Genomic DNA, 23782 nt, shown 5'->3' with positions numbered 1-23782 from the left:
AATACCTGCTCACCCACTGCCAAGCTCCTTTTTCTGGCTACACGATCATACCATTGTTTCTGTTTAGCCTGGGATTTCAGTAGATTGTCACGAGCCATGGATGTGGTTTTCATAAGTGTTTCCCGCATCTTTAGGACAAAGGATATAATGTTCATAGTCTCTGGTGGATCAGACTCCTCCCACATTTCACGCAGAACATCTAGAGGACCTCTGACCTGATGACCATAGATGAGCTCAAAGGGGGAAAATCCCGTTGAACTCTGGGGAACTTCGCGGTAAGCAAAAAGCAAAAATGGGAGCCACTTATCCCAGTCCTTTCCTGTGTCTGACACAAACTTTTTAAGCATACTAATTAAGGTCTCTGGGTTGTCATGGATTTGGTCCACTAATAAACTTGGCCAGATTTCTAGAAATGAGAGCTGCTCCTTCCCAAGTGGGATGGATGCCGTCTCTCCGGATCAGACCAGGTCTTCCCCAGAAAGTCTGCCAATGATCTACAAAGCCCACATCGTTTGCTGGACACCACCTCGACAACCAGCGGTGGAATGATGACATGTGGCTATACATGTCATCACTGGTCAGATTTGGCAGGGGTCCAGAGAAAATATGGTGTCCGACATTGTTTTTGCATATGTACAGACCGACTCAACATTAATCTTAGTGACCTCCGATTGGCGTAACTGGGAGTCATTACTGCCCACGTGAATAACAATCTTACTGTATTTACGTTTATCCTTAGCCAGCAGTTTCAAATAAGACTCAATGTCGCCCGCTCTGGCCCCAGGGATGCACTTAACTATGGCCGCTGGCTTCGCTAAATTCACGTTTCTCAAAATGGAGCTGCCAATGATCAGAGTTGGTTTCTCAGCGGGTGTGTCGCTGAGTGGGGAGAATCTGTTAGAAACGTGAACAGGTTGATGATGCCCCGTGGACTTTGAATGCTTACGACTATTCCTCCTTCGGACAGTCACCCAGCACCCCCCCTTTCCTGGCTGCTCAGGGGATGCCGGAGGACGGCTACCAGAGGCTAACTCAGGCCGTTCCGCACCGACTACCGGGGACTGGCTAGCTACAGTAGCTAAAGAATGATCTACCAAGGTGCGGAGCCGGACTTCTAAATCACTGAGCCTCGCCTCCATGTCATAAACTACACTTATTACACGTACCATTACCGCTAAAGGAGGCAGAGGAGTAACTGAACATCTGACACACCAAGCAGGAGAAAGTAGGAGAGAGAGAGGTGGAAGGAGAAGCCATCGCTAGCTGCTAAGCTAAAGTCGCTAACGGCTAAGCTAAAGTACTGTAGCGTCAGCTACCAAAACTTTAGAACAACTATGAGATTGAACAGCAGTCACTAAAAGATGGAAAGAACTGTGAGTGCTTAGGCAAAATTACTGTAAAGAATAAGTGTTTAGCGGACAGTTGGCTGCTGTAATCTAACAAATGTAACTGTTATTTAGCGAGAGCAGCACAACACGGTACTAACACATAAGCACCGGAAACGGAAATGAGTCGACACGCTTACCGCAGTACGTCAGCCACCGCAGTACGTCCGCCACTCCAACGATGGCACGAAACGACTGAGAGCTTGTCGATGGCATGAAGTGACGGAGCTTGAATTGACTGTGAGCTCAAGACAACGGTTAGCCGGATGCTAGCTCGAGACGACTGTTAGCCAAATGCTAGCTCGAGATGACTTTTAGCCGAATGCTAGCTCGAGACAACTGTTAGCCGAATGCTAGCTCGAGAGAGAGCTGGATGATAGCATGAAGCGACGGAGCTTGAAGTGATCGTGAACTCGAGACCACTGTTATCGGAATGCTAGCTTGAATAACCTTTAGGCGAATGTTAGTAAGAGTTGGTTGCTGAAATCACTGCTGTCGTGTATGACTGAGAATGATGGCATCTTGGTGCCGGGAGCCCCGCTGCTGGTGCTGTTGCTAGAAACACTGATGCGAGGTGGAGGCTCCAGAATTCATTTGTTGGAATCCTGCTTGCTTTGGTAATGACGTTTACCATCTTCAGCTGGAGGAAATATCTACTGTCCCTTTAACAGTAACGCTGACATCATGGCGTGCATAATGCATCACCCGGAAGGGAGCTGGTGTTGACGGAACTGTGGGCATGCCATGCTGACATGATAGCGTAGAAAATTATGCTATATTTTCTATTCTGTTAACGGGATTCTTTCATCTTTAACGGTTTTTGTGAGGGACCAGGCAGTTAGGCATGAGGAGTCAAGAGGGAAATTCAAAAAGTAAGGGTTTTTATTTACCAAAAAATCATTACAACAAAAGATAAAGTTTTGGGCCCATAAAAGAGGTCAAATAAACAAATGGTAACTAAAGCTCTGAACATAAGAGACTCAAAAATACAACTGACCTACTACACAAGAAACAACGGGGACTTATATATTGGCTGATCAGACCAATTTTGACACACAGGGGAAGACTAACAACAACAGCACTACTACATAACTATAAACAACAACATAACCTACCTAAAAACTTATTCCAAAAGAAATGTACTTTTGCTTAAGTGGTAGTGTCCAATTAGGCCACCTCTCCTATAAAGCTGCTCCTGCTCCAAGCACCAACCCTTTAAGCCAGCAGACTTCCTGGATCTCTCCCTGTGGCATCCAACACTGGTAAGCTCAGAAGCAAAATTATACAAACAAAATGACAATCCAAAAGTAACTAAGGGTGTGCGCTCCCAAAAAGATGCTTCTGTATAGTCAACTAAATAAAGTATAATGTGAAATGAACTAAGTGTCCTGTAAGTTATTTGTAACAAAATAAATATTTGCAACAAATGTCTAATGTGTATGAAAAAGGTATATAAACTAATCCTGAAGAAAACAGCATAAACTCAGTGCATGAGGTTACTGCTCCTCAACTGGTTGTGAGGCCATGGCTATGGCCATCACAGTTTTCTAAAGAGTGGCTATAATCCATTTTGAAATTGTTTATGAAGACTGTTTGACACGGGGTCTCGCTGGAGCGGGATAATGCTGTGATCAGCTGTTCTTATGAGGTGGAGGATTTTCGGGTGAAAATTCACGATTGTTGCGATGAAACAGCCCATGGAAGAGATGGAGTTAAGGCTGGACTCACCCTCTTCCTGGACAGCTTTACGATTGTGGCAAACGGGGTCCCAACATAGAGACGGAAGAGAAGAGTTTGTCTTCTGCTTCAGGGTCTGCTGATGTAGACATTGATAATGACTTCATTCAAATAATTCTTCGTCCGATGGCGATATACCGACACTTCTCAAAGAGGTAAGTGGATGGATGGAGTAGCTTGTGATGATTCGTATTATGGGGTAGCAGCGCTAGCGTAGCGTGCTCGACAAGCTGTTGCTTGGTCTTGGTTCGGGTGCTGAATGCGAGAGCCGTGCAGGATACGAGAGCGAAGGGGAGGAGTTAGGACGTGTGGGTATTTATGGAAATGCTTGTGTTGACATGGTTGATGTGTGGTCCCGCTCCTGAAACTCTGCTAATTAGCACCAATAAAGACCTTACATAATCAACCGTTATGTTTATGTATTACCTTTAGAATGAGCCACTGACACCTCAGCTCTTCTTACATGGAAGTCGCCATATTGCACCGCCATGTTTTTACAGTAGCCCAAACGGGCAAACTGCTCACACTGAAGTCGGAAGAACGACTTCCCAACTCAGAGCACGTGAATGCACCGTGAACCACTGATTGCAATTCGTAACCCTAATCACAGTGCAACGTCTCTAACATCCACCAGCACCATGATGTCGTCATGAAGTAGTGGAAGAGTACTCCACAGGCAACCTGTGATGCTCTGGTGAACTCCATGCCCAAGAGGATTTAGGCAGTGCTGGAAAATAATAACACAGAACATTTACACTTTGAGCTGAATTTGGACATATTCACTTAGGGGTGTCCTCACTTTTGTTGCCAGAGGTTTAGACATTAATGGCTGTGTGATGTTTTATACAAGCTGTACACTCACTACTTTACATTGTAGCAAAGTGTCTTCAGTTTTGACACATGAAAAGATATAAAATGTTAGGGGTGTGCTCACTTTTGTGAGATACTGTATTGAGATATATTGACATGTACAATTATGTCAGTTATTACCCAATCCTTATCCACAGGTCACAAAAAAATAAAAAGAGGGGTAAGGGACGCAAAATTCAGCTGAACCAACTTTCAAATCCAAGCAGCCACACACAAGCTGATTTTGAGCGCACACAAACATGCACATCCACATGCACGACCCCCCCCCCCCCCCCCCCCCCCCCCCCCCCCCCCCACACACTCACACACTCTCACAAACAAAATACGTGTTTTGTTAGAAAAGTCACATGTAATCGCATAACTGTTAACAAGAATTTGTGTAATTATGTTTCCAGTGCAATAATTCTATTAAGGTGGAAAACCCTTTTACTAACCATTAAATGAATTAATCTAACTTTTTCACAGGGATAATCCATTCAGTACCAATACTGCTGTCCCAGTAGTTCTGGTTACATATGTTGAAAACAAATTTTATTAAAATTGCGGTAATGAGTAGGAATTAGTAATGACAGCTCATCTTATTATAGTGGTGATTCTACTGAAAAATTTCTTTATCTTTTACTTTTAAACTAACTTGCAACAGCAAATACTTAGAAATTGTTTTTATAGAAAAAAGAAAAAGTGACATATTATTGTATGACCTTGTTGTTAATATGGAGAGTTTTTTATTGAACAGTTACATATTTACCCATGCAACATTAGCATTCATTTAGAGATGTACTATGCCTGTATGCAAGTCCAATATTCACCCTTCTTTTAGTTCCGTATTAACTCCTGAGAGAAATATTTAGGTATTTAGCCCGTAAATGCTCAATTGTCTTCATCAGCTAGTAGTCGCTAACCTTTTCTGTCTACGGTTTGATGCTGAGCGGGAAGTGTAAAGTAGAGCTGAGAGCAATGAGAGTAAACCAAACTATAAAGTAGTAGGCTGGAAAACAATAATTGAAGTGCATCAGTCTGCCTGTTTCATATGTGTACCGGTCCAATCTCCATAGACCCATGTCACCTTGACATGCTAAAAATTAAGCAAAAGACTGCCAGTCCAAGCTGCTTTTCAACAGTTGTAATAGAGGGAGGGGTTTCAGAGAGTAGAGGATGTTTCAGTCTCAACGGTTGACATTTTACTGATGACTATAATACGGAAGCTAGAGTCCTGGCATAACTGACAGATCACTTCCTCATTTACGACATGTGTCAAAATGGGAACTATTCCGTTTCTGTGTGTTATTTTCCTGGCATTATTGTGTCAAATGCAAGGTAAAAACATAGTTTTCTACTAATATTTTATGTTTTGGATTGCTTCTTTTAATGTATGTTGTATGTTAGCTCTTAAACATTATTGTAAAATACATACAATAAAGCTAATTTGATCTAATCTAATCTGCCAAAGTTAAAATTCAATCAAGTGTAATGATGAACTACAAAACAATAAGAATAACTAAATTAAAAGGACACAAAGTAAAGATTTAAAGGATAAAGGAAAAGCCATGTTTTTTCAGTTTGCTCTTCAGGGCCTTCATTAAAGACAACCGATATGACAACAAAATCAGTTCATATGAGCATTTTCTTAGCTGACCAAGATAAACTAGGTACTAAGATACTTCTTAATTGATGATCTGTTGTTGAAATGTAGTAGTAATGGAAAATTATTCAGTTTGACCAAATAACCATATATTGTGAGTATTGTGAGTAATATATATATATGTTTTCATTGATTACAATTGATTGTCTACTGTTTTTACAGGGTCCAGTGCTGTGACTCCTGTGTTTGTGCAGAAGGGAAAGGATGTTCTTCTGAACAACAACATGACAGCTGATGTTCCTGAGAACTTTTTTATTCTTCAATGGAAATTCAATGCAAATCTTGTTTTAGTAACATATTTACCTGATAAAGAACCAACAGTCTCTCCTGTCTACACTGGAAGGATTGAGACTGATGTGAAAAAATACTCTGTGAAAGTGAAGAATGTACAAAAGGCAGACAGTGGAGTTTATACTATAACAGTGACAGGAACTGCAAGAACACAAATACTAGCTGAATACGATGTCAGAGTTCAAGGTAGGTTTGTTAACATTTCAAATACTGACAGAGAGAATCTGCTGCCATGTTTCTAAAACATTTCACCCAAACGTTCCCTCCTCAGGTCCAGTGTCTCCAGTTGAACTGTCAGTGGACTCTGCGTCCAGCATCTCAGACTCCTGTAACCTCACTGTGACCTGCAGAACACAGGACTCTAACATCAGCAGCACTTTCACATGTGACAACCAAACCTGCAGTCAGGAGGGAGGAGAGCAACCAGAGGTCACAACCTCTGGTGCTTCTCTACATGTCTACCTGCTGAATGACTCAATCATCTGTAACCATAGCAACCAGGTCAGCTGGACCAAGGACGGTAATGAGACAAAATCTTTCTGTGCAGGTAAATTTAAAAGACATAATAAAAAACAGTGATTAATTGACTAAAGTTAATTATAACCATTCAAACATTTCACACATTTTGTAAAGTTCTCTGGGGGCAGACTGATTTAGTTTAACTACAATGGATAAAGCCATGTAAAAACAAAACAAACAAAGTCTTTGTCATGCTCAACATTTTAGATTCTTATATTAATGTGAAATGTCAAAAATACTGTCAACACTTGGCTGCATTTTGTTTACCAATTGGAAATTATATAATTATATAAATCATTATATAAATTATTCTTTGTCTAAAACTGCCACATGAAGGTTTTTCAGCTTTACTAAATGAAAATACCTAGACGTTTTTTAAAGAAAGTCCAAAAGTATTCAAATGCTGTTTCTCTCATGCTTGTCCTATAACCAACCAATCCCATGCTCCCTCTGCTCTAAACAGCAGGGTTTGTATTGTGTATTTGAAGTTTTGTAATTGTCATGTGCAAATCATCATCAACCATTTTGTCACCAAATACTGTAGGTGTCATCCCACTTACTTTCTCTTACTGACCAGAAAAAGATTAGTAGCTAATCCCTCTTGAAGTCAACCAGGTGTTACGAATGGAGGTTGTGAATTAGGTTTAACTTTGGTTGTTTTTGCTTCCAGAACAGTTCTGCCCTTCTTAGGAATGTGTAAACTACACTAAACTATAGGAACATAAACTTGAAGTGTCTGATGAAGTTCTTTGGTTTACAGTTCGTAATGGAGCCATCAGATTTGGAATTGCGATTTGGACTGGCATCACTGTTGGCCTTGTCACTCTCTGCATTTGCCTCTTCATAAAATGTAAGTCACAGTGTTTTTCAGACAACAGAGTAATCAGAATCTTCATGTTATTTAAGCATAATGTTGCAATTACATATAAATCCAGTATTGTAGCAAAGCATACCTTTCATATAACATTGCTTTGTATGATTACACATCACCATCAGAATGATTTGAATCAACTTATTTTTACATGGTGTTTTGCTGTTTGAATAATTTTACTAACCTGAATCACAATAACTTTGCTAACTTTAGAGCACTCTTGCTTTTTACTAATTAAATCATATCCCTCAAGCTACACATGAAATTAATTTATAGTAAATGGATATAGTATTTTCCCCTCCCGGAATAATATACTGGAAGTGTGAATGCTTAAAAAAGCATTTAGGGAGATAAAGCAGAAAATGTGCAATGTTAACAAAATATGAAAATAACTTTTAATTTTTAAATTAAAATGTAAAGTTTTCTATTTTAGCCTTTAAATCATCAACAACACAACAAAACCAACATACTAAAAACTGCTGGGTCCCAGTATGGGTCAATGCAGTGCCATCAAAGTTATGGGTTAACTTTACTCAGTGCCACTGGGTAGAAAATCGCCCAAAACAGGCATGTTTTGATCTTGTAAAAAAACCCCACTAACTCTAGGTCAGAAAGAAATCTTGAGTGATTTTGCATTGCTGCTATATTGCACCACTCAAGATTTCTTAGACATTAATGGCTGTGTGATGTGTTATTTTGAGGGGACAGCAAATTTACACTGTTATACAAGCTATACACTCTCTACATTGTAGCAGAGTGTCATTTCAACAGTGTTGTCACATGAAAAGACATCAAATATTTACTAAAATGTGAGGGGTGTACTCACTTTTTTAGACATACTGTATGTTCGTATCTGCCACATGCAAATGTCATTGTTTGTGCAGTTTCTTGTGATCCAATATCTTGTAAACTGAAGAATTTCCATCTATCCAAACATGCTGGCCGAGATGTCATCATTCATTAGGTTTGTAATAATGGCAAACATTAACATTTTCTAACAATGTTATTTTTATTTATTTCTAGGACATCAAATCAACCCAAACTGAGTCAGTCCAGTCCTACATACATTTTGTCAAGTCTGTCTCCAACCTCCACCTACTCCCTGTTAAATGTTTTACACTGGACCTGCAGAATCTGCTAGGACCAGAGACACCACCTCACCAGACACTGTGTACGCTCAGGTAGACAGATCTGCCAAGTCCAACTAAGGAATTCCCACCCCAGCAACACCCAGAGCTGGAAATTAATGATAGCATGTCAAGCACTGAAGTTTTGATTTCCATGAACTGTAATCCATATTCTTCAAGATTAAAACAAAAGAGGCTTGAAATGTTTAACTTTGTGTAATGAATCTAGAATATATGCAAGTTTTGCTATTTGAATTAAATTACAGAAGAAAATTAAAGCTGCAAGCAGTGTTGGGCGGGCCCTCGCATGTGTAGTGCATCGGGGTGTGAGGCAGCCGCGTTGCATACTCTGTAGCTCTGGCAGTGCAGCTGTGAATTTGCTCGTGCTTCGGATGCTGCATGAAGGTGTTATACGTCACTTCCTGTTTCCCCTTTGTGGCAGTACATAGCACTTGGTGCTATGATTATAAATGAATATTGGCGTGTAGATGTGTTTGGGGCAGGACACTTATCAAGCACGTAAAGTTTTGTGCAGATGTGAGCATATACACTGAAGTTACAACAACTTCCTGTGTCATGGCGAAGAGTTGATGTTTGATGCTGCGCCACGGACACGCCCATCGACAAAAACTCACCGGTAGCACAACTTTTCTTATCGTCAGTGCCTTTGGAATGTACATTAGAAAAATTAGAAAAAAGAGGTTAAAACCGCACTTTCAATTAAAAATGGCTAACTTCCTGTTGAGTAAGGGTATTGGTTGTTGAGGCTTTTTTGTGTGTCTTGATATGATACATGTCCCCAGAAAATTTTGTGCATGTAGGTTGAAGTAGGGCTAATTTTTTCCAACTTTACAGTTGGCGAGACCCTGAAAATACATAAATTTTCACCAGACCTGACATGTGTGCAAAGATTGGTGAGTTTTTGTGGACATCAAAAGTGCGATTCATTTGGGAGAAAGAAAGAATAATAATAATAATAATCCTTACAATTTCAATAGGGTCCTCGCATGTTTCATCCTTGGGCCCTAAATAACTTTTCCACAACAATCTAAGTTTTTGTGATTTACATTTATTCATTTAGCTGACACTTTTATTCAAAGCGACTTACAATTGTTATACATGTCAGAGGTCGCACGCCTCTGGAGCAACTAGGGCTTAAGTGACTTGCTCAGGGACACAATGGTGGATGGGTCACAGTGGGGAATTGAACCCGGCCTCTCACACCAAAGGTCTTAACCATTACGCCATCGCCATACCTGTATTTACAGAACTAAACCATTGCAAGTACATGTTAGATTCCAACTCTGTATTCTGTACTCATCTTTAATACGCTGGCACAGGGGGCATGCTGGAACCTGTTGAGATCCTGTATAGCTATAAACAGCGCTTGGAGTGGAGAAAAAAACAGGTGCCAGTATTCATGATTCACATGTTGGTTTGTGTATCGGTTCTATTCTGTCTCTAGTTTCTCTCTCTAGTTTATTAGTTGAGATCAATAACTCAACTGTTTCACAAATAAAAATGTTTTCTGATATTACACTACTGTAAGGTTTGATAAGGGCTAATGTTAGTGTATTCATTATAATTCAGATACTATACTATATAGCTTACCAATAGTATTACTGTGCAAGAAAAATGCTCTACGTGGTGATTAGTCTCCCATTTGTTAGGTAGTCGCTCAGTACTTTTAAAACTAGTGGTACTAATAACTGTTCATGCAGAACAGCAATTTCAACAGTTTGCTGTAATGTCTATGAAGATTCTCAGTCATCCAGGTCATAGTAATCCAACGAAGGTTAAAGTCAAGGGCAACTGGACTTGGTTGAAGATACTGGAAGACGCTTCGTCCCTCATCCAAAGGACTTCTTCAGTTCTGAAGAATATGAAGAACTGAATGATAGTTTGCTGTAATGCGCCGAGTTAAGATTCCCCGATTAGCCTCTTCCCTCTCACCCTTTTCAGGAATAGTAGCCTAATGTGTTTAATATTAAAATTTATACAAATTATAACATACTAAGTTAGGCTACTATTGTAAAATAATATTCTGTTGCACATTAAAAGAACTTCATGATATGCTAACTAGACAATTTCCAGGAGCTTGCTCAACCGCCTGATTGCAAGGGGTTAGGTAATTTTTCTTCTTTCCCCAAATTGGCTCTAATGGGTTAAAATGTTTTCCCATTCTCTCTATAAAATGTAATTACATTTATCTTTTGTTTTAATCTAATAATTTATTCTAGCCTAATCTCTGAAGTCTTTTAGACATCATGTCCTGTGCGGCGCGTGTGGATAAGATACGTGAAAAGAAATTAAACGGGTATTACCAACTAAAAAAATATGTTGCGAGGGCTTGCCGATAACACCACTTAGGGAATGAGCCCTAGGACTCGGTCGTCTACTCGCGTTGCTCCTGGCTCTGCCCGAATCCGCCCGACGTCTCCCTGCAGGCCCCTCTAGCGACTGCTCTCACGGTCGCCCGCTGCTGCGTCGTCTCGGCTGCCGCGCCGGTTCTGTCCAAAGCAATTACTTCCCCACAGGTCTCTCGTAGCTGCCGTCCTCGTGCTCGATGCCCCCCTGCTCAGAATGGGGTTCAACACCCTCTGGTGTCTTTTCTCAACTGCCAACAAAATACCAAGAAGCCTGCCATTTCAAGTTAAGTGCACTACATCTAAAGAGCAAAGGGAGCCGTCACACCGGCCCCTATGAACGTGCACTTCACTAGTTATGAATAAATGTAAAACGGCTGTTTGTTAAGAAAACAACATTAGTATCAAGAAAAAAATCTGAGGAAGTCAGGTAAGGTAAATGAAGTAGCTATATGTATCTTTTTTATGTAGTCCTGCTGAATAATATAAGACATGTCCTTCATTAAAATTATTAGTCAATTGCCCCTTGCACTCCCTACAGATAGGTTGATACTCTCAAACCTGTCAATTACTGTATCAAAATCTATCTTCACTAGTAATCTCTTGCTACCAACTTTTAGACAGAGCCTTCATGTTTTTAAAGACCTGAAATAACTTTTTTCATGCAGTTTAAGCAAATGTCCAACATGAGACAAATTATTAAACAGCTGGGTTCTAATGGGATTTTTAACATGATTTGTATTTGTTTTACCTGGCTCCATGTGATTTTGTGCATTCAGTGTAATGATGTAATGAGTCTGTTTCCTCTATCTTCTCAAACCATTTTGTGAGTCAGACCCCAAGGTGTTAATGTATGTAAATAGATGGACTTACCCCAAATAAAAATTTCTTATGTTGTGTTGACAGGTTTTATTGACCTTTATTAGCGTCCAGACATTTCTTTTCATTGCTTAACAAACTTAGTTGCTAAAACTTGAGCAAAAGACTAACAGTCTAAGCTGCTTTTCAACAGTGATACTGTAATAGTGGTTTCAGAGACAGAGGCTGTTTCAATCGGGGGACAATGAAGTTGAAAATCTAGTAAAATATACCTATATTACCTTAATTCAGGAGTGTTGTGAGACATGAAATGTATAGTTGTTAAATAAAGTGTATCTGGGCAGCCCAGTATCCTAATGGTTAAAGCGCATACCATATAACTGCAACAGCCACGGTTTGATTCTCAGCAGAGAGAGCCTTTTTTGCATGCCCCTCTTTTTTTCACATTTCCAGTCTAGCTGTCAAATAAAGGCAAAATGCCAATCAATCAGTCTCTCTGTCTAACTCTTTTTCTCTCTGTTTATGGTATTCTACCATAGGGCCCTGCTTACCACAAAATGCTAACACACTTCCTGTGCAAGTTGCTTGAGCATAAAAGCAGATCACTTCCTCGTATGTGACATGTGACAGAATGGGAAATTTTCTATGTGCTATTTTTCTGCTGTATTTGTCTCAAAAACAAGGTAAAAACTTATTTGTTACTAATATTTCTTGTTTTGGACTGCTGCCTTTTATTCAAAAAACCTGGCAGTTGTACATTAGCACTAAAACATCATGTAAGAGGCATACAATAAATAAAGCTATTCATTTGAACGTTTTCTTAGTTGTACCTTTATGTTTTTGGTTTGGAAAAGTTTAGGTGACTCAAACTACTTTGCTAAGGTTAGGGAAGTAGAATCATACTTAGTAAAAGAAACCTAAACATGTGCCATTAGAATAACTTAATTTTTTAATACTAATTTTGATTGATCTTCCTGACTTTGAATCGATCTTTCTGTGTAGAGTTTGTTCTCCTTACACTCCTATGCACAGAATAAGCAGGTATAAAAAAGAATGGTTAGACGGTAAAATAACATGAAATCCCACAAGTCTCTCTGCTCCTTTGCATTTAAAAATCGATAAAGAAAATGTTGACAAAGGTAAAGACCTAAGATCATTGTGTTGAGGAAAATACTTCTGAATTGTTATTGTTTTAAAAAGGTAGAGAAACAAGTTACCAGTATATTGAAATATATACAGTATGTTTAAATGTATTACAACATAAAGTTTTATACATTCTTTGTGAAATTACATGAATTGGCCAAATGCTTTGGTTCAAAACAACTTAAATTTTTCCATGATGCAAACGCTCAAGGCCACTTTGGCACATGGACAGAAGGAGCAAAGGACCAAAGCTGGGTAACAATAGTTTGGGGAAAAGGGGGGAAAAGCGGCGACAAGGTTAAAGAAAATCCCCTGTTTTTCTTATGTAACAGAATAGAAAGATTGCAATGTTGAAAATAAAAAAAAAACTTTGAGTAACATCTTACTCTCACTGAGTTTCACATGTTGAACTTCTCTATCCTGAGGCACTGTGTCATGAAACAATTTTTGAAGAAATTTTTCTACCCTTTATACACCACAATATGTGGAAAGTACTTCATAATTTTGAACTGATGATCCAATGTGTGTGGAGTAACATTTAGTATTGACTAAAAACATTTATTGTGAGTGATTTTTATTGTATTATGTGTTTTTACAGGCTCCAGTGCTGTGACTCCTGTGTTTGTGCAGAAGGGAAAGGATGTTCTTCTGAACATCATGACAGCTGATGTTCCTGAGAACTTCTTTACTCTTCAATGGAAATTCAATGCAAATCTTGTTTTAGTAACATATTTACCTGATAAAGAACCAACAGTCTCTCCTGTCTACACTGGAAGGATTGAGACTGATGTGAAAAAATACTCTGTGAAAGTGAAGAATGTACAAAAGGCAGACAGTGGAGTTTATACTATAACAGTGACAGGAACTGCAAGAACACAAATACTAGCTGAATACGATGTCAGAGTTCAAGGTAGGTTTGTTAACATTTCAAATACTGACAGAGAGAATCTGCTGCCATGTTTCTAAAACATTTCACCCAAACGTTCCTCCTCAGGTCCAGTGTCTCCAGTTGAACTGTCAGTGGACTCCAGTGTGTCCAGCAGCTCAGACTCCTGTAACCTCACTGTGACCTGCAGAACACAGGACTCTAACATCAGCAGCACTTTCACATGTGACAACCAAACCTGCAGTCCGGAGGGAGGAGAGCGATCAGAGGTCACAACCTCTGGTGCTTCTCTACATGTCTACCTGCTGAATGACTCAATCATCTGTAACCATAGCAACCAGGTCAGCTGGACCAAGGTCATTAAAATGACCGAAAATGTCTGCCTCCAACATGCTGGTAAGACTGATGACTGTCAACTTGCTGATAATAATGCACAGTTTAGATGAATATGGTTAAAATACATGTATATTTTTCAATGTTATAACATTTTAGCATTTGTCAAGGAAGAGTTGTTCTGGTGGCAGAAATGTTGTCCTCATTGGTTTGTGGACTACAGTTCTGAAAGCCTTTAGTTTGGCATCTTGTTTTTTTTGGAACCAGATGTGACCATCTAAAGCTTGCCTTGCTTTCTTGTCTATTTCCCTCCAAATGGTATCATAATTTACAGAATACAGATTCGAACCAATTAAAAACAGAGAGGGGTTAATTGAACAAATTTAAATGTACTTATCACAGATCCGGTCTGTAACAAAAACATTTGCATAAATGACCCTTCGCTAAGCCACGCCCCCCTTAGTTACTGTTGCTAAGTCCGAAAAACTGTCGGGACCTGTCAGACTTACATCCTGTTGCTGCCACAGTCTATTACTGCACTCCCTGGAGAAATATTGTTTCTCTAACTAACTTTTGGAAAAAGCAATCTCAGAAAGAAGCAGACAGTTTTGCAGTTGCATTGTGCATTTGAAGGTTGAATTCAGGCTGTCAAACTGTCATGAAAAAAAAAAGAAGACAGAAGCTAAAGCCTACCGATCAGAGTAAAAATGAGCCACCATATTTTTATTGGCTATTGAGAAAGAGTACAACGATATTAAGAATCAACAATGCTTCTGTACAGCTGGGTAGGTCTCTATTCACTAATACAATAATTAAAAAGCAGAACAGTAGGGCTTTACAAAGTTACATTCAGTAGTAATTAGCTAGCGTTAGCTAACTAACATTACATTAGAAACAATCCACAGCCTACATTTTCTGGATTTGTTTTAGGTTTTGGAAAGGGAATAAATCCTACTTCTCCTTTCAACATCTCTGGGTAGTGACTGTAAGTGCAAGTGTCGCAGGAACAGTGTTTCACCATATCTTGCAAAAATACAGCAAAAAAGAAATAGAAAACGACTCCTTTTACATACGAGTCAATGGAGCGCAGCCATGAAAGTGTCGGACCTGACTTCTTCTCTTTCCCGTAGTCTTGTGCTTTCTCGTCCCTCTCCTCTCTCCTCCTATCACTTCCTGCAGGTGTTTCTGGCTCTGGAGCTGTGGAGTCTGGATCTGTGGTTGCGAGTCACCTGCTGCCCCCATGTTCCTGCTCGACACCCTCTGCTACAATTATTATTACTAGTAGTCCTATTGTTATCATTATCCTTAACATTTCGATTATCATAAACACTACTATAAATATCTGTACCATTATTCATTCAGTCTGTACCAACATTACCTTTACTGTCTGTACCTGTCTCTCTCTCTCTCTCTTACCCCCAACCGGTCGAGGCAGATGGCCGCCCACACTGAGCCATGGTTTTGCTTGAGGTTTCTGCCTCTTGAAACAAAGTTTTTCCTTGCCTCTGTCGCCTAGTGCTTGCTCTTGGTGGGAATTGTTGGGCTTCTGTAAATAACATCACAGAGTACAGTCTAGACCTGCTCTTTTATGAAAAGTGGTCTGAGATAACTGATTTGGCGTTATATAAATAAAATTGAATTGAAATTGGATTGAAAGTTAGAGTGAGTCCTATACTGCGCTGTGATTGGCCAGCGTGGCTTAGTGAAGGGTCAAAAAGGGTCAAAACTGCAGTCTGTCAAAAGCACAGGTTGGCAAGATTCGATGCTATAGTAGTCGTTTTCTAATCTGTCTTTTGTTTTTCTTTACAGATCCAGATAAACAAGGCAACAACATTATTGTCCTAGTGGTTGTTGCTTTCATCACAGTTTTTGTCATAGCAATTCTTACTGTAGTTCTTACCTTAGTGAACCGGCATCGAAAGAGACGAAAATGTAAGTGTGCATTTTAACAGTAAAGTAAAATCTGCTAAATCCTATTTGTTTACTGTATATGGAAAATCAGTGTTCTTGAAAAGTTCATAATCTTCCATACTCATAAAGCCCCCTTTGTGTTATGAAGCATGTATGGAGTATGGATGGGAACCCACAACTGTGCATTACCGTAGCCAATATTGTGCCAAACTTCTCTGTAACTTAAAGAGGTCATATTAAGCTTTTTGGCTTTTTATTGTGTTATATATCTTTTTGTGCATTCAATAAGTTTGAAAACAAAAAAAGTCCACCCCAAAGTTAGTTACCATCTCCCACAGAAAACACTGTTCCTGAACTGCCTTAAAACAGCTCGATTGTAGTCCAGTCCTTAATTCTGTAACCTATATGCGTCACTTTGAAACACCCCACTCTACCTCTGATTGGCTATCTTATCCATAGCTAGGTACTGCTCATGTGCAACTTCAAACAAAGATCCAATTGAAGTGAGATGCTTCTCTCACGGAGCGGTCAACACACAGGGTGAAAAGAGGAGCTGCAGCAATGTGCAGTATGACAAAAATGAAAATGAAACCATGTAAACCTGTTCTAGTACAATCCCTAAATAATATTAAGAATCTGAAAATGAGTATAATATAACCTCTTTAAATCCACATGTAGATTTGTGTACATGTCATTATTGCATCTGTTAAATTAGGATAGATTTTTCATTGTAGAAAAACGAGACAATCTCAAAATTGTTGCAGCCTTATTTCTTAGCATTCCAAGGCCAGATCCCAGAGGGAAGAAAATGGGGTAACTGCATGCATGTTTGTGCCAAAGCACCTTTTTCGACACAACATTACAAAATATTACATCCTGTAGAAGATAAGTAATTTAGACACAAACAAAATCTGGACTTAATGTACAGTAAGTGTAGCTCAAGAAATGTAAATGAAATGCAGCTAAGAAGTAGAAAAGGTAAAGCTCTCAAAATGAAATGTAAATTAAAGCAAACACTGATTTTTTTATTACTGACCTGCAGATGAAAGAGAGAATGCTGACAATACAATCTATGCAACTCCTCAGGTAAGTATCAAGTTTTTTTTAACATTCCCAAATTTGCCAGACAAACCAAGGAATATCAGATTTTGAGCAATTTAAAAATTGAGACTGGATTTGAGGAAACAGGCAAAATAAAGAAATGTGCTAACCACAAATTATGAACTTACTGTTTAAGGCAGGACACTTGTTTGTGTTTGTTTTAAGTCTACTAGTCTGTTTGCATTTGTAGATTTTTTCTAAATAAACCAAACAAGCTAATCTGCATATTTAAACATAACATTTCAGTGGAAAAGACTCTTGATGAAGTCATTGTAACTGGGGATGTTCTGTGGTGATATGCTGATATAGGAGAGGGAGTCAAATGCTGCCCCCATGTTCCTGCTCGACACCCTCTGCTACAATTATTATTACTAGTAGTCCTATTGTTATCATTATCCTTAACATTTCGATTATCATAAACACTACTATAAATATCTGTACCATTATTCATTCAGTCTGTACCAACATTACCTTTACTGTCTGTACCTGTCTCTCTCTCTCTCTCTTACCCCCAACCGGTCGAGGCAGATGGCCGCCCACACTGAGCCATGGTTTTGCTTGAGGTTTCTGCCTCTTGAAACAAAGTTTTTCCTTGCCTCTGTCGCCTAGTGCTTGCTCTTGGTGGGAATTGTTGGGCTTCTGTAAATAACATCACAGAGTACAGTCTAGACCTGCTCTTTTATGAAAAGTGCTCTGAGATAACTGATTTGGCGTTATATAAATAAAATTGAATTGAAATTGGATTGAAAGTTAGAGTGAGTCCTATACTGCGCTGTGATTGGCCAGCGTGGCTTAGTGAAGGGTCAAAAAGGGTCAATATAGGAGAGGGAGGGAGGGCAGTTTGACAAAGTGTCATCTCCAGACCTGGGGCCTCATGTATAAACGCTGCCTACGCACAAAAAGTTTACGTACACTGGTTATCAGGTGTGGTGTATAACATATGTGCATTTGACCATTACAGGCACACGTGGGATGTATAAAAATGAACTTGATGTGAGAATGTGCGGACCGTGGCGCAGAGTTTTAAGTTTATTTTTGTGTGTAAAATTGCTTTGGTGAACAGACGGTGCTGTCAGGCGCACAAGCGCACTGAGACGCCACGGTGGCGCACAAAAAAGATCTGCATTCTCACCTCAACTCATCCGGCACATCTTCACCACCTGCACATATGGACTGTGTAGATTAAAAATGTCCGGAAATAAAGCCAGGGACAGCTCTCACACAATCGCTACTCTCCATCCTCATCATAACGCAGGCCAAACCGAAAAACCTACCTTAAAAAATGTGTTCACCTGTCAAACCTCAATCCTTAAATGATCTCCCGGGTTGGGGGATACTACTGACTATAGTCATCATTTTGACAAGGTGTGAAGCATACTCTGCTGTAAAAATGTGAATACTGCGTGACACTTGTAATGCTGCATGGCTGCGCTATGGCTCTGCAGAGGAAAACGTGAGGATTAGAGGATGTGATGAAGATTTCCTGGCCCATGATGATGACTGGCTAATACTTTGATTTAGATTCCCTAAAGTCGTGCTCTTGGATCTGTGTGCTGAACTGGGTCCAGAATTAGACAGACCAACCTGAAGGAACCGTGCCAAACAAGTAGGCGTAGGCTATAACCAATGTATCTGGCAGTCGGCTGTTAGCAGTGGGAGCTGACAGGTGTGTGTCTGATGGGAACAACAATATATAGTGTTTAACTTTCTATCAAAAGTCTTTGCTCAGAATAATATAATTCTGTTAAACTCTCTCAGTCTTATTTTGTTTTTGAATAAGCTGCATCAAATAATATATAGGCTACTTTCTAACTTCCACATCACAAGCACCTTGATTTCTGTATCAGAAAAACTCTTTTCCCATCTTTTTTGATGATCCACATTTCAGACCATGTTTTCTTTATTTCAGCCAGTATGAGTCTCTGAGCTGCACTGACAGCCATTGTAATGCCACTCCGTCGATTTGCCTTGCGTTGTTGCTGATCAAAGAGTTCCAACCATCAAATTAAGTGTTTCTCCTCTCCTCCACTTCAGTGATCTGCACCTCAGCGTAGTTTTTCTTTTTCACGTGTTTTGCAGCAGGGTGGCCGTTATTATTTGGAACTTAGGAGGTGACATTGGGTCGTCCGAAAGGAAATCTCAAGTCCGCCGTCTCCGAAGGCTCAAACGGGGCTTGGGTTAAGGTGCATAAAACCAGTGCCAAATCCCACTGTGGGGCAACAGGCCGAGTCACTCCCCACCCACCTAAGGAAACGCTTCACCAGGGGGTGGGAGAACACAGTCCTGTCCCCGAAGCCCTCGTGACAGGACGAAATGGCGGAAGTGTAGGTTTTAACCTTACGAAACACCAGCCCCTTGTCCATGAGCAACTGGAGCAACAAAAGCACCGCCGGCAGCGGACAGGTGACCGGGTCCGTCCCCTGGTCCAGACACCAGCGTTGGAAAGCCGAACACTTAGAGGAGTAAGAGGACTGAGTGGAGGCGGCCCTCGACCCCTGGATGGTGCAAACCACCTCCCGGGAGAGACCTAAGCCCTCCAGGCGTTGGCTCTCAGTGGCCAGACCCAGAGAGGCTGGCCGAGGAGCGGGTAACTCCTGATCGAACCCCCTGCCTGAGAGAGATCGTCCACCGTCCAGGGGAGTTTCTATGGCTGCCCTGCCAGCAACCGCTGGAGACAGGGAAACCAGGACAGGTGTGTAACTAGCTGGGCCGTCTGCACCTCTGCTTCATCCCGGGGCGGTGCCAGCAGCAGCAGGTCGTCCAGATAAAACAGGGCGGGGCCAGGATGTAGCTGAAGGGCAGGTGGTTGTATTGGTACTGGGCGCCCTGGAATGAAAACCGCAGAAACTTCCTGTGTCCGGGAACGCCTGCACACATGAAAGTACGCGTCCTTCAGGTCGATGGAGGAGAGCCAGTCTCCCTGGCGCGCACACTCCATCGCCTGTTTCACTGTTAACATGCGAAAAGGTCTCACCATAGTCGCCCTGTTGAACATTGACAGGTCCAGGTCCCTGGACCAGGTCCCTGGACCAGGTCCCTGCCGTTCCCCCGATGTGGGTGGGAGGGCAACAAAGGGAAATGGTCTGCCTGCGACATCGGAGCCAGGCTGCATGAAGGCCGCACGGTTGTGTTACGTGTTTTTATCCGCCAAAGAACATGCTTCAGCTTCACTAAAAGGAATGTCGATATCGAGTTAAATTTCGTTCTGACGTAGCAAACTTAGCGTAACTCACGTCTGATCAGCTGTTTCTGCTGTCGGCGTCTTGCCCGGTTGTGCGGGGTTCTGCACGGCTGCCGAGAATTTCACGCACCTGGCAAAACTCTGCACAAGACCGGTGAATGGCAGACGTGGGAGTGAGAGAGAGAGAGAGAGAGAGGGAGAGAGAGAGAGAGAGAAAAGGTCAACAATAAGCCTCAGTTTAGCTTCGGCTCGCAATCGGTGTGCACAAAAACACACATGATTCGACTATCAGTCGGCTATAGGCAGGACTTGACGATTCTACACACACACACACACACACACACACACACACACACACACACACACACTTCTCAAGTTCAAGAAAAAGGGCAGGCGCACAAGCCTCTGTGTTTAAGTTGCAGTTTGTTGTGCTCTTGCGGCCAAGATATTTGTTCAAAATCAAGATACAAATAAGACAAGTGTAATGCTATAAAAACAGTGTCATCACTTTTGTAGTCAAGGATACAGAAGTTTGCAGTCCTTGAAAGACATATAGGACCTGCTGTTAATTGTAGTGAGACTACTTCACATGTTAATACCTTATAATAGCACTATTAGAAAGAAAGTGTAAAATATAAATGGCAAACAACCTGGCTCAAAATGTATGATTAATTTTCCAGGTCGAAGACATAACCCGAGGTCTGAATCAGAGGCCAACAGATGATTCTTCCGGTCTTTCCTCCACCTACAGCTTCGTAGGGCCTCACACTGGACCCGAGGGAACCACTGAGAGAGGCAGGACTCTGCCAGAGAGCGTGTATGCTGAGGTACAAAGGGCCAGATCCTGAAACAATTCATCAGGAATCAGCAATTTCCAGTTTTTAAGTTCTGCCTAAGCTGGTGACACAGCAAGCACCAACACCCCACCATCACAGCTTGTACAGTTTGTATACACAGTTGACATACCCATGTGATCTGCTCCAGTACGGAAAGACTTTTCCCATCCACAAACATTGCAATAGAAATGCTGCTCTTTGTATTTTCACAATTGGAGCCATTAGGTCCAATATAAATCTAAATGAGAGGTATATTGTATAGAGTATATTGTTTTTGTACCAATTATTTGTGTGGGCAGTCGGCCAGCTCAGCCAGAGAAATACGTGATACAGCTTTAAAATGTGTAAACATCTGAGGGACTGTTGGGCATGTGCGCAAACTTTCCTATGAATGAAATACTATCCTGGAACACTTACATACAATTCTACTCATATATCCAAGATCAATGTGGCAAAGTGGCAAACATTTAGTTAGCTCTGTCATCTACCTTTTGTCACCGAAAGAACTACGGGTTGACATCATATGTCATAATAGAAAATAGTTATTCTTTCATTAGAAAAGTGACTAGTTTAGATGTATGGTAAGTTCACCAATGAGCATGTCTAAGTAATGCACACTGCTTGCAACCATTTGCTTGAGTATTTACATTACGGCAGTGTGTATTTGTATGTATGTATGTATGTATGTATGTATGTGATGTCTGTATATTATTTAACTTATTAGCATTACACCAACAGACTCTGTTATTGCTTCGCCGCAGCAGGCGTCCCTTATTTTTCTGTCTTATCTTTCTAACCATTATTGAGACAGCTTGAAGATCCGAGTCTTTATTGATACCACTATTGATACTTTTCTACTTGATAGAAAGATCAAACCCAACGGCAGCTGGAGATAATGATATTCCAACTCAAAGACAGTCGAAGGTATTGCATTTTTCCTTTAACTGATGCGTAACGTTGTGGTGCATTAGCACTGACGTTGTGTCCCTCCCCTCTTACAAGAAATTAACCTGGAACATAAATGGAATCCTTATCTTTGGCTTTAGTGAAATTAAGACAAGCCTTTGACCACTCAGCCATCCTAGCAAGCAACCAATTCCCCAAATGAGAAATGAAGCGAACAAGGTTGTAAGGTAGGCCTGCATGATATGAGGAAAATCTGCAACGTACAATAACATTGCCATATATTGAGAAAACAATGACTTGCTGTAAATAAACAGATAATGAACTGTGCATATTTTCTGCCTGGTTGTTTTTATATTCATTACAGGCTGATCATTCTTGAGTGTTAGTCACAATAGGCAAAAATGAAACGTAGTAAACAAGTAAAGAACCAGACTAAAGTCACTAAGCTACACTAAAGTCTCTAATGAAGCAAGCAAAGGAAAATAAAGCCTGCACGCCCAGCCATCTCACCAACTGCATCTGATGACAGTAGCTGGTGGCTCCGTGAGTAAAATCAAATGATGAAATGCATGAATAAAATCATTGGATTGATATGATGGAACATAGAGTGAAAGTGACGAGTGATGTGACTTGCAAATAAAATGTATGAGTATTGTTAAAGGATTTAAAAGGATGAAATAAGCGGAAAGCCTAGAAGTGAAAGTCAGCTTTCATTTGAGTTACATGAAACATTTAGCCTAATAAATCAATAGACGCCATGATCACATTCTGGGTTCCCATAGGAAAGCAAAATCCAAGATGAGATCTCATAGTTGTTTCCTTCTTTTCTCCTAGACACAAATGAGCTCCTTTTAATACCAAGGTGAGACCAAAGGCCTTTTCTCCCACTTCTCAAATTCATCTCAGGAGAAACAACTATATAAAATCTCATTTATCTCTGACTCTGATCAAAACAAGAGATCTCTAACTGATCTTAAATAAGTCTAATTTAATTTATTATTATTATTAATTTTTAGTCTCCTGAACATTGGACCATGAGATCAGAGAAAGAGCTCAAAGAAAACTCAGCTATGACTCCTGGGATCTCATGATTCTTCTCAAATATGTCTCAGTTTTCTCATATTGGCCTCAGGAGCAAAAACTCATCTCTGTCTTACTCTGATCAAAAGATGAGATCTCTTTTTGTACCAATTATTTGTGTGGGCAGTCGGCCAGCTCAGCCAGAGAAATACGTGTTACAGCTTTAAAATGTGTAAACATCTGAGGGACTGTTGGGCATGTGCGCAAACTTTCCTATGAATGAGATACTATCCTGGAACACTTACATACAATTCTACTCATATATCCAAGATCAATGTGGCAAAGTGGCAAACATTTAGTTAGCTCTGTCATCTACCTTTTGTCACCGAAAGAACTACGGGTTGACATCATATGTCATAACAGAAAATAGTTATTCTTTCATTAGAAAAGTGACTAGTTTACATGTATGGTAAGTTCACCAATGAGCATGTCTAAGTAAAGCCTAGAAGTGAAAGTCAGCTTTCATTTGAGTTACATGAAACATTTAGCCTAATAAATCAACAGACGCCATGATCACATTCTGGGTTCCCATAGGAAAGCAAAATCCAAGATGAGATCTCATAGTTGTTTCCTTCTTTTCTCCTAGACACAAATGAGCTGCTTTTAATACCAAGTTGAGACCAAAGGCCTTTTCTCCCACTTCTCAAATTCATCTCAGGAGAAACAACCATATAAAATCTCATTTATGTCTGACTCTGATCAAAACAAATGATCTCTAACTGATCTTAAATAAGTCTTATTTAAGTCTCCTGAACATTGGACCATGAGATCAGAGAAA

General features: G+C 40.4%; 2 protein-coding genes across 2 annotated transcripts in view; both read left to right on the top strand.

Moving 5' to 3' along the window:
• The first annotated feature begins 5251 nt into the window (after positions 1–5251).
• Positions 5252–8652, top strand: LOC123972863 (SLAM family member 9-like). Its single transcript, XM_046052587.1, has 5 exons — positions 5252–5309; positions 5797–6111; positions 6197–6472; positions 7205–7294; positions 8339–8652. Coding segments are annotated over exons 1-5 (741 nt in total). The 3' UTR covers positions 8341–8652.
• Positions 8653–12280: 3628 nt separating this feature from the next.
• Positions 12281–23782, top strand: part of LOC123972080 — a 66541-nt gene continuing 55039 nt past the window's right edge. Inside the window, exons 1-3 of the mRNA XM_046051308.1 lie at positions 12281–12310; positions 13369–13680; positions 13765–13997. Of these exons, the coding sequence (XP_045907264.1) occupies positions 13428–13680; positions 13765–13997 (486 nt within the window). The 5' untranslated portion in view covers positions 12281–12310; positions 13369–13427. The remainder of the gene's footprint in view (positions 12311–13368; positions 13681–13764; positions 13998–23782) is intronic.

Source organism: Micropterus dolomieu, linkage group LG06 (assembly GCF_021292245.1).
Source record: "Micropterus dolomieu isolate WLL.071019.BEF.003 ecotype Adirondacks linkage group LG06, ASM2129224v1, whole genome shotgun sequence".
Classification (NCBI taxonomy): Eukaryota; Metazoa; Chordata; class Actinopteri; order Centrarchiformes; family Centrarchidae; genus Micropterus; species Micropterus dolomieu.
Note: the sequence above shows the minus strand (reverse complement) of the source record. Positions and strands in the feature narration are given on the sequence as shown.

Excerpts from the sequence above, each read along its gene's own strand:
- LOC123972863 (XM_046052587.1), top strand. The coding sequence starts at position 5,252 with ATGGGAACTATTCCGTTTCTGTGTGTTATTTTCCTGGCATTATTGTGT. Across the intron at positions 5,310-5,796 it reads ATTATTGTGTCAAATGCAAG|GGTCCAGTGCTGTGACTCCT; the intron begins GTAAAAACATAG and ends CTGTTTTTACAG. Across the intron at positions 6,473-7,204 it reads GACAAAATCTTTCTGTGCAG|TTCGTAATGGAGCCATCAGA; the intron begins GTAAATTTAAAA and ends TTTGGTTTACAG.